The sequence below is a fragment of the Mus caroli genome, chromosome 16, assembly GCF_900094665.2.
Source record: "Mus caroli chromosome 16, CAROLI_EIJ_v1.1, whole genome shotgun sequence".
Taxonomy (NCBI): Eukaryota; Metazoa; Chordata; class Mammalia; order Rodentia; family Muridae; genus Mus; species Mus caroli.
Genome location: NC_034585.1, coordinates 35,501,801 through 35,513,329, shown reverse-complemented (window position 1 = coordinate 35,513,329; position 11,529 = coordinate 35,501,801). Strand labels below are relative to the sequence as shown.

The window sequence follows — 11,529 nt, the reverse complement described above, 5'->3', positions numbered from 1 at the left end:
CCTTTTCCTCCTCCCTCCTCCCCTCTGCTTTTTGAGTCAGGGCCCTAATATGAGCCCTGGCTGGCCTGAAACACTTTGTGTAGACCAGGCTGGCCTCAAAATTCACAGAGACCTCTCTGCCTCTGCCTCTGCCTCCTGAGCAGTGTGATTGGATTTAGGAGCGGCTGGGTATCTTCCCTGGTCAGTCTCAGAGGCACACTGCATAGCCAAGGTCTGGCTATTACACTTAACTTCAGTTACTGGGTAACTGGGTCACTTCAGTCTCCTATGAGGCTTCCTCACCTGACTCACTGCCAAGGGTGAGGACAGGCACTCCACCCTGCCTCCCCCAACAGACACACAAACACACACAACACAACCACAGCACAACCACAGAGTTTGGACTCCTGTGACTTCTCCTTTAGTTTCCTGGTGTTTACTAGGTTCGTGGGAGGGATCTCGTCACTCTAGTCTGGGCTTGACATTCCCAGACTTTAGGTTTAAATTGTGGGGAGGTGCAGAAGGTTTATAGGCACCATCTGTGGAGAGCTGGGGTAGGGCTTTAATCACAGAGACAACAAGACCCTAAGCATCCTGTTCTCTTTGCCAGTTTTCACTTCACCACAGGCACACTGGGAAAGCCCAGAAGTTCAGAGTTCTCTTTTTCAAATCCCCTCCTTCCTCAAACATCACTCGGACCTGGTGACCCGGGAAAACAGGGAAAGAGAGGGAAGAGGGAGAGGAAGGATGAAAACAAAGAAAAAGATGATCAATTCGATGCACAATGTCCAGGCAAGTCAATGCAAGTGTGGTCCCAGCACGAGCCTCTCTTCTTTATCCGTTGACCACGTGTGCTGAAATCCAAGGCAGTCCTGTGCAGCAGCTCAGGGAGACGGAGCTCTCCTGATAGAGCTTCTTGTTTTTTTTTTTTTTTTTTTTCGAGACAGGGTTTCTCTGTATGTATAGCCCTGGCTGTCCTGGAACTCACTTTGTAGACCAAGCTGGCCTTGAACTCAGAAATCCGCCTGCCTCTGCCTCCCGAGTGCTGGGATTAAAGGCGTGCGCCACCACCCCCGGCTCTGATAGAGCTTCTTTTGCTTTCCTTTACTGCCTGAGGTTGCTAGGGGAACAGTTCCTTCTATGACCTGCAGAATTAGCATCATGTTCTCTAGTCATGGAGAACCACAGTCACCACCCGGTGCATCTTTCCTTTCTTAACAGTTTTGGAACTGCTGCAGGGTAGGACTGATGAGTAGTAGTTGGTACCCTTCCATCATCACCACCACCATCATCTTCACCATCACCACCAACACTACCGCCACCATCACCACCGTCACCATCATCACCAGCAACCAAACAAATGACAGAGTGAGGCCAGAAGTCTGTTGTTGTCTATGCAAAGTCACAAGATGAGAGCAAGCTGGGCTTTAGGCCCAGATTCCACTGTAAGACCTGGGTTAAATCCTGAAATGTTTTCCTACTCCTACACTGCCCGGCATTTTTTGCAGCAGATCTGGGGGTAGTTGTTTCTCCATACACTCAGCCGATTCCCAGAAGTCACCAGCTGCTTGACCTCATGAGATGTTTTGAGACTCCCATGCTGATGTCCTCTCTGTGGAATTAGCATCAGATCCTCAGGTTGAGGGCTCCACCCCACATGGCTGCCCACTTCACAAAACCTTCACAAGTCCCGGATTGACCTGAGTGTCTGTCTCATGACTGACTGTAAGACAAACTCCCCACAACTTCCTTCTCACAGCCGAAAGTGCCGGGCAGCTTGTGCATCTCAGACACATCTTGCTTTGCCAGAACAGCTGCAACTGAAGAGCAGAGAGGAGAGGAGTGTGGGGCACTTGAACAGGGTCCTTTGGTTTCTCCCATCTGTGGAGCTGTGGGCTGACATTTGCTTCTGTTAATAGAGGACCATGCTTCTACCCACAAGGTTCCCCACGTCCCCCAGTACAGCCTTCTCTATGTTGGTCGATGCTAGCAGAAGTTAACAATGTACCCACCCATCAGTCCACATCAGGGTTAGTTATAGAGGTATTCTATCTGAGAGACAGTTATTTTAAGTTTAAGTTGGGCATAGTACTCCATGCCTGTGATCCCAGCATTCTGGAGGCTGAAGCAGAATGATCACTATAACTTTGAGGCTAGCCTGGGCTACACAGACTTTGAGGCTAGCCTGGGCTACACAGTGAATGTAAGATTATTCTGGTCTACATCATGAATTTTAGCCAAGCCTAGGCTATATACTCTCAAAACACCTCTGCCCACCCCACCCAAACTTATTTAAATAAAAACTTCAAGTTCATACTACCAACTGATAGGTGGGAAGAGTTGGCCGGAACTGGGAGGGTGAGACTAATAAGGGTGACTATTGAACACGGACTTGAGAAAAAACAAACAAACAAAAACCCCTCCAACCAGATGACTTCTGCCAGAGTCAGCCCAGTGGGCGTAGCATTTGAGGTTAAGGTGGGCTTCCTGGGTCCCTCAGCCTTGAATGCAGGAGCCCTGAAAGCTGGTGCTTTTCTCTTGCTTTGGAGACATGCTGCTAGCTGTGCATCCAGAACTAAGGAAGACATGCTCTGATGCTGTGCAGAAAACTGCCTTTGAGCTGCCTCTGCTTCTGGGGCCGTCCTCTGGGCTTCCCATCATCAGGACCAATGGAAGGTGGGGTGATGTTGCTTGGCCTCCAGGGCTGCTGGGAGGTTGTGTACCCCACACTGAGTGGGTAACAATGGGGTCCCTGGTGTCAGTTCTTCAGATTAAAACCTCTGCTCTGCTACTTGGTGCAGACTGGGGAATAGTATTTAACCTGGTTCCACCTTTATTCCCACATACGTACAGTGGAGACAGTGACGTCACCTGCCTTGTGGACTGTGTTTTGCATGCAGTAGTATCTGATGGGTGACATACACTCAAGGGGAGAGTAGGAATGTGAAACTGTGCTGTGTCGTGTTAGTGACATCTCTTTTAAGAGCATATCTGGTGTCTTCTTTCTGCCGGCCGGTGATGGAGTGGGAGCCGCAGAGAGAACCCCGGGCATACCACTTCAAGCCAGTTCCTTCCACCACTTGGGAAACTTTTGATTCAATCCACGGGACCCACGAGTTTTGTTTTCCCGAGGGTGTTTCTTGGTTTTGCCTTGCAGTTTTGCATCATCAAGCATAAGCCTGCAGAGAGTCACAATTGTTAGTTTGAGAACAAATGAACATCAGTCATAGAATTTCAATACCAAACTCTCATTCCAAAGCTACAAACAGTTCTCAGTCTCTGCATAGTCAGAGCCTTGGAGTCATTTGGGGGGCTCAGTACCTTTCTAGTCCATAAGCCCTAACCTGTGACCTTTTGTCTGGAGAAATGCAGCCCAGGTCTCCATCTATTTTGGGAGGGAAATGGAAATATTGTTTTAAAAATGAAGCCGGGCGGTGGTGGTGCACGCCTTTAATCCCAGCACTTCAGAGGCAGAGGCAGGCGGATTTCTGAGTTCGAGGCCAGCCTGGTCTTCAAAGTGAGTTCCAGGACAGCCAGGGCTACACAGAGAAACACTGTCTCAGAAAAAAAAAGAAAAGAAAAGAAAAGAAAGTTGTGGCTGGGGATGTAGATTATTTTCACAACCTTTGTCTAGCATAAGCAAGGCTCAGGTTTAGTTGTCAACAGTGGCCTGGGTATAAAATAGAAGGGGCTCTAAAATTACATGGTGTGTTACAAATGTCATAGGATGCTTTCATTCTCCATAAGACTTTAGCTTGTGTGAAGCAACTTCACTGCATTCTTGTTACTAACTTGTCTCCAAGTTATAGGAAGTAAACTTATTACCAACAAGGATACCATAAGCCTAGGGTGCGTTTTAGCCAGTTCCTCAAGGCCCAGGAATGCTGTCCCCTGGATGTGTCCCACTTGCACAACAGCTCAGGGACTCAGAGAGCAGCCAGTCCTGGGTGTTATACACAAGAGACACGTGACTTAGTGGGTTAAAGCATTGAAAATCCTGTTTCTGGAAAAGAAGAGGTGGAAAGGCTGGATAGGGCCCAGATTCATCTGGCCAATTCCCTACCATTTCAGGTTGTTGTGTTCTCTGCCTAGGCTGCAATTGCTCTTGAGAACTACCAGCAAGAAAGATGAACTGGGTCAGTTGGAGATGGCTCAACTGTCCCTGGCTGTGCTCACTTACTGTGCCTTTGTGCTCCCACGCTGGAATGGCTATTCCTGGTTGTCAGCTGGACTATATCTGGAATGAACTAAAATCCAGAATTGGAGGGCTCAACTGTGATCCAGATCTTGAGGCTGGAAGACACAAGTTTCTGACCTGGATCTTAGTATGGAGATCTTGAGGCAAAGAGGCTATGAAAAGCTGAGGCCCAGGTAAGGTAGTACACACCTTTAATCTCAGGAGACTAAGGTAAGGAGATCTCTGAGTTCAAGGTCAGCCTGGGACAAAATAAGCCCCAGATTCAGGCATGGTGGTACACACCTTTAATCTGGGCCACACCTTCTGCTGGAGACCTACAGAAGGACCTTGGAAGAAGGAAGGTTCACTGCTTGCATTTACTGTTGGAATCTACTCCTGCAGAAGTCCAGCTGAAACAACCAGCCTCAGGGGACTGAGAAACTACTACATTCTTAGACTTCCCATTGATAGCTGACCATTGTTGGGGAGTTGGACTACAGACTGTAAGTCATCATAATAAATTTCCTCAATATAGAGAGACATTCCATAAGTTCCATGACTTTAGAGAACCCTGACTAAGCTAATATATGCATGCACTCGAGAGCACACACACAAACACACACACACACAACACACACACACAAGCATTTATACACATGCTCATATGTAAGGCATACAGAGTATCAGGAGCGAAGACTTCAATGTCCTACCCTCGCTCAAATTGGAGAGGATCCTAGGGGAAAATGGCCTCTTGAGTGTTATAGGATGAGTGCATTTAGGTTTGGACCCCAAAACTTTATGACATGGTCTAAGCATCCAGGAAACAAGAATGAGGAAGCTCTAAGATACTTCCATTAGCTTGAAAAGCAGGGTTTGAAAGGTTTGGGGGGAGAGGGAGAGCTGGAGAGATGGCTTAGCGGTTAAGAGCACTGACTGCTCTTCCGAAGCTCTTGAGTTCAATTCCCAGCAAGCACATGGTGGCTCACAACCATCTGTAATGAGATCTGATGCCCTCCTCTGGGGTGTCTGAAGACAGTTACAGTGTACTTACATATAATAAGTAAATAAATCTGAGAGAGAGAGAGAGAGAGAGAGAGAGAGAGAGAGAGAGAGAGAGAGAGAGAGAGAGAATGAGAATGGTTTGTGGGGCTGGAGAGATGGCTCAGTGGGTTCAGTTGCTTCCACTAAACCTGATGATGTGAGTTCGATCACAGGGTCTCATAAGGTGGAAGTGTCCATGATTCGCTGAATGGCGCCCAGGACTCAAACAGTATATAAACTCAAAGAATGTTTTACTCTGCAGAAGTCCAGCATGCTGGGGTCTCCCATTACAAGGGTGGAGAGACAACCAAGTGAGCTTGCAGGATTGATTTAAAGCACATTGGAATTCTGGGCAGATAAGCTTTGTCTTACTCTGTCTCTAGGCATTCTGGGACCATTATGGGGTGTTAAGGCTGGAACCTGGGTTTTTGTCTATTAGTAACTGACTTACCTGGGCTTGCTTGGACTTGCCCAGTTCTTAGGCCTAGTCTCCTTAACTTCCAGTTTGAAGCCTGTCATGGGATCAGCCTAGTCTTCCCAGAAGGAGAGAAGAACTCCTGCAATCTGACTCCCACACATGTGCTGATCATCTCACACCACATGTACATGCAAAAACACATAAACGTGCACACATGCACACATGCATACACACACACACACACACACACACACACACACACACACACACACACACTGTGTTCTTTTAAGGCAGGAGTGGGGTTGAGATTTATCTCCAGAGGACTTATAAGAAAATGGTGATACTTACGGACATCTGATCGTTAATAAAGAAGGCAGAAATACACACTGGAAAAAGATAGCATCTTCAACAAATGTTGCTGGACAAACTGGGTGCCTGCATGTAGAAGAATGCAAACAGATCCATATCTATCACCCTGTACAAAACTCAAGTTCAAGTGGACCAAAGACCTCAACATATAGCCAGACAACATTGAACCCAATGGGAAAGGAAGAGGGGAAAGGCTTTGAATGCACTGGCCTGGAAGACAACTTCCATCAGTAGCCCAGGCACCAAGGTAGATAATAAATGGGGCCTCAGCAAGATGAAAAGCTTCTGTAAGGCAAAGGACAGAATAAGAAAAGATTTTCTCCAACTTCACATCCAACAGATGACTAATAGCCAAGATATATAAAGAACTCAAGAAACTAAACATTAAAAAAAAAAAAACCCAAACAATCCAATTTAAAATAGAGTATCAATCTTAACAGAGAATCCTCAATAGAGGAATCTCAAATGACTGAAGAAACACTTTAAAAAGTAATGTTCAACGTCCTTAGTTATTGGGGAAATGCAGATCAAAACCACTCGAGATCTTATCTTACTCCTGCCAGGATGACTAAGATCAAAAACACAATAATTGCTCATGGCTGGCGAGGATGTGGAGCAAGGGAAATACTCCTCCATTGCTGGTGAGAGTGCAAACTTGTGCATTCATTTGTGGTTCTTCAAAAAATTGGGAATCAATCTGCCTCAAGAGACAGCTATACCACTCCTGGACGTATACCCAAAGGACATCCATCCTACTCCAGGGACACTTGCACAGCTATGTTTGTAGTGGCTTTATTCATAATAGTCAGAATCTGGAAACAACCTAGATGTCCCTCAACTGAAAAGTAGATAAAGAAAAGGTGGTACACCCACACAATGGAGTATTTCTCAGCTGTTAAAAGGTAACATCATGAACTTTGCAGGCAAATGGGTGCCTAGAAAAAAATAATCATCGCGAGTGAGGTAACTCAGACCCAGAAAGACAAATGTGGTATGTATTCACTTATAAGTGGATATTAACTTATATAAATGATAATCAAGCTACAATCCACAGATACAGAGGGGCTAGGCAAAGAGGGGGACCCTAGGGGGAAGCATGGGTCTCCCCGAGAAAGGGAAATAGACTAGATTTTGTAGATGGACTGGAGGTGGGGGTGGGGATGAGAGTGGAAGGGATCAGGTTTGGGGGAGGCAAGGGATGGAGGGAGAGAATGCACAAGAGACACTTAGAATTGGAGGATGTTTGGGGGTGTTGTGGAAACCGAGTGCAGTGGAAACTCCCTAGAATCTATGAGGGGGACCCTAGTGAGGACTCCTAGTAATGGAGGACACAGAGTCGGAACTGGACATCTTTTGTAGCCAGGCAAGGCTTCTACAAAAAGTTGTGGAATTGGGCTGCATTTGGTTGAGTTGTTAGCCAAGGTCCTTAAACAACCCAGGTAAATGTTAGGACAGAAGGCCCTCTTTGACAACTGACAGTGTGTGTGTGTGTGTGTGTGTGTGTGTGTGAGAGAGAGAGAGAGAGAGAGAGAGAGAGAGAGAGAGAGAGAGAGAGAGAGAGATTCCTTAGGACAATATCCACATAGCTCATTGAACATAGAGAGGTTGAGCTGGTGCCTGCATGGAGCCTCCACCCTACGTTCTAATCTCTTTGGTGTGAGAAGGTACCCTGAGAGCTATGGAGAAAGAAACCAAGACACCAACCTGGCCACAAAACCCTCCAACTACAGTGTGTTCTACCTGAAAACTCTGCTGGGGCAATGGTGGTGCAGAACTTGTGGGAGTGGCCAAACCAACATTTGGTTTAACTTGAGGACCACACCATGAGAGCCCCGTGCCCTGTACTGCCTAGATGACCAAGAAACAACACTGAACAGCCTAGAGACCTAGGGTAGAACCAAACCCAATGGGCCAAAGAAAACCACAAACAATGAAATGGTTGCTAATGATATTCTCCTACACTCATAGATCAGGGCATTGTCCAGTTGCCATCAGAGAGGCTTCCTCTGGAAGCAGATGGGAGCAGGTGCAGAGAAATACAGCCAGACACTCTACAGAGAGAAAGTCTCAACTGGAGATCTCCGGAGAGCTGGGAATTCCAGGGAGGAGAGTGAGGAAAGACTATAGGAGTCCAAGGGATGCAGGACACCAGGAGAGCCTGGCTCATCTGCCAAGAACCAGCCTAGGCTTGTGGAGGGGTTCTGAGAGAAAGGGTGTCTGGGAGCAGCAAAAACAAACAACTTGAAGTCAAATTGTGGGTCCAAGCTGGTGGCCTATGCTTTGCCTGAGACAGTTTTCCAGCCTGCTTTCTCTTCGTTCTGCTTTCTTTCTCTGATCTGCTTTCTCTGGAAATCTCTAGACAGCTCCCCCTCCCTCTCCACATTATGCTTGAAACAGTTTTCCAAGCAATTCTTTCTTGCCGTTCTAGACAATCCTCTGGATAGCTCTGCTCCTACAGATCATAAACCCACTCTGTTATTTTACATATTAATCTAGTGATTTACTCTGGGTTCCCTTTTAATTACACTATGAATCAGCATCTAGTGACCCAGCCTAAAGATTCTTAGGAAACAGCAAGAACACATTTCTTTTAATATTGCAAAACAATTCAGAGATATGCCTGCCTAGGTTAAGAACAGTTGGTAAGGTAGCTGGGTGGGACTCTGTCCTTAAATTAACATTTCTACCACTCATCAGCTTGGAATGGCTGTGTCCCAGACTGACCTTGAACTCAGGAATCTGCCTACCTCTGTATATACCTGCCTTTGCATCATTCTGACAAGCTAGCACATAGTGTGTTTCCTTTAGTTTTGTGACACCTCTCATAATTCATATTGCATCCTTGTATTTTGCACAGTTGAGAAATTATATATTTTGAACTCATGTTTTAAAAGTTCTTTCCATAGCCTTAAGGGCTGTCCTGAAGGTCTCAGCCTTTACCATTTTGCTAAGACATAGACACACCATCACCTTTGGACTTGTCCTCTCGGATTATCATGGAATCATTAATGTTAACAGGGAGGACATTCCTTAAAGGAGGAATGTAAGGTATGTACATTATTATACAAACAAGCCTTAGGCCCATGGCAGCCATCAACATTCATAGAGGCTCAGATGTGCTGGCCCTGTCTCAGGGGCAGGAACCATGTCATTCTGTCCCCTCCAAGGCCATGCCGGGCTTGGCACTCTCTCAATCAACTAAACAGGACTTAAAAGACCGAAGCACCATGGGGCCTGCATGCATCTGCACCAGGCCCTCTGTATATACGTACGTCATGGCCTTCAGCTTGGTGCTTTTGTGGGACTCCTAACAGTGGATCTCTGACTCATTTGCCTGTCCTTGAGACTCTTTCCCTTATATTGGGTTGCGTTGTCTAACCTCGATATGAGGGCTTTTTGCTTTGTCTTATTGTCATCTTGTTTTGCCACATTTGGCTGTCATCTCTTGGAGGCCTTCTGAAGAGGAAAGAGATGGGGAGTAGATCTCAGGGAACGAGCATGTGGGGAAGAGCTGGGGGGAGTGAAGGGAGGAAAAAATGGTCAGGAATTATTGCATAAGAATCTACAATAAAAATAAATTTAAAAAAAACAAATGAAAATGGTGGCTTTCTATGGACTCTGGAACTGGAAGGAAGAGACAACAGTGGGTAGGAGATTCATTCTTCACCATAAATTTTCATACATTTCAAATTTTACTTCCTGTGTGTGTGTGTGTGTGGCAGAGATCCATGTCTGCTGACTTCCACTATCTTTCAAGACAGAGTCTGTCACTGAACCAGGTACTCACAATTGCCTAGGCTGCCCATTTATACATCCAGGGCAGTGGCTCTGTTCTGGTATAACCTGTCCTGCTCTAACCCCCTACTAGGTATCTATCACCTTTGTAAGCTTCTTGATGTTCCCTGACAGGGCTGGAAAGCATGTGTGTCAACAGCACTCCTTCACAAAGCTACTGTTCAGAAAGATGATGCTTGCCTGCTTCTGGCTCTCCGCCTTGTAATGGTGTGCTTCTGTTGCAGGAACACTGACTCAGGAAGGGCCCTGCCCTGCCCTAGCCTGCAAAAATATCATACTCTGTGGTCTCCACTACCCCTGGAGTGAGGTGACAGCACGAGAAGACAGACTCCCTGGCTCCAAACCCAGGCTAGACCACATCCATCAATAGTGTTCCCACATCACTCACATCTCCTGCTCTTGGTTCTTTACCTGTGAACTCAGGCATCAAGATGTCTCTTCTCTTGGGTTGGACTTGACTTCCTAACCTCGAGAGGCTGTGGGAGGCAGCAGTACTTTGCAGAAGCAAATTGGTTCTCCCTTTACTCTGTCCCATAAACATACCCATACGTGTGTCATTGGCTGCACACTGGGTGAGGTTCCCTAGGGATCCAAAAGTGAAAGAGCTTTCCAGCCTCCAGCTGTTCAGTATCCCAGGGACAAACATATCCACAGAAATTCCATTATGGTGAGAGTTTTGTAACCACTGGGAGATGAAAGGCTGCCTTGGGCCATGCCTGAGATTTCATAATGGGAAATAGAGCCGTGGAAAGTCACTTCCTGATCTTCTTTGGTGCAGAGAGGAAGAACGGTATGTTTCAATGTCCCCTGGTTTTAAAAAAAATTGTGGGAAGGTTGGCTCATTTTCATTGAGAAGAGGAAACTGAAAACTCTAGAGATTAAACAAATAGGAAGGTTTATTTACTTATTTATTTATTTATTTTACAAGCCACAGAGCCAGTTAATGATTCCTAAGTCCCAAGTGGGTGTTACATGTTTGCTGGAAGGCTGGGCCATGTGACATCCCAGGCTTGGGGACTCTCCTTCATTCTGGCTCCAGGACTCCAGCTCCACAATGCGTCCTGGCCTCTGGGAGACATGCTTCTGGTTGTGGGGACCACTTTTATGGCTCAGCATTGGAAGTTCAGGTAAGCCAAGGGCTTGGGTGGAATCTTATTTCTTAAACTGTTCTCTTACACAGCACTGACTTTGGAAGGTCCCCTAAAAGTTCTTTATCTCTGGCGGCGATTTTAAAAGAAAGGGAAAAACCCTCTTATCATAACGGGAATTAGTGGCGAGACCAGTGCCTTCTTGGGACACCAAAACTGAACTTCCCCCATCTCCTGACTCATTTTTCTAAAATCCGAATTATAACCCTTTTCACCTTGTTCAAGCCAGAGTGACTGTAACAAAAATTACCTTTGACTAACTCTCAATATTAATTTTCATTCTACTAGCAGCTACTGTTTTCTATGTAGTTACTTTTTTTTTTTTTTTCGAGACAGGGTTTCTCTGTATAGCCCTGGTTGTCCTGGAACTCACTCTGTAGACCAGGCTGGCCTCGAACTCAGAAATCCGCCTGCCTCTGCCTCCAAAGTGCTGGGATTAAAGGCGTGCGCCACCATGCCCAGCTGTAGTTACTTTTAAGTTTGCCAAACTAACTTTTGGGAAACTTCAAGAACACTTTTGTCATACACACACACACACACTCTCTCTCTCTCTTTCTCTCTCTCTCTCTCTCTCTCTCTCTCTCTCACACACACACACACAC

At 46.2% G+C, this 11,529-nt stretch overlaps 1 protein-coding gene across 2 annotated transcripts in view; it reads left to right on the top strand.

Moving 5' to 3' along the window:
- Positions 1-10,534: 10,534 nt before the first annotated feature.
- Positions 10,535-11,529, top strand: part of Pla1a (phospholipase A1 member A) — a 34,827-nt gene continuing 33,832 nt past the window's right edge. The window contains exons 1-2 of one of the 2 annotated variants that reach the window (XM_021184747.2): positions 10,535-10,569; positions 10,708-10,906. In XM_021184747.2, coding sequence (XP_021040406.1) covers positions 10,834-10,906 — 73 coding nt within the window. In that variant the 5' untranslated portion in view covers positions 10,535-10,569; positions 10,708-10,833. Of the gene's footprint in view, positions 10,570-10,707; positions 10,907-11,529 lie in introns of those variants that run through there. The other variant, XM_029470746.1, reaches the window with a different exon arrangement.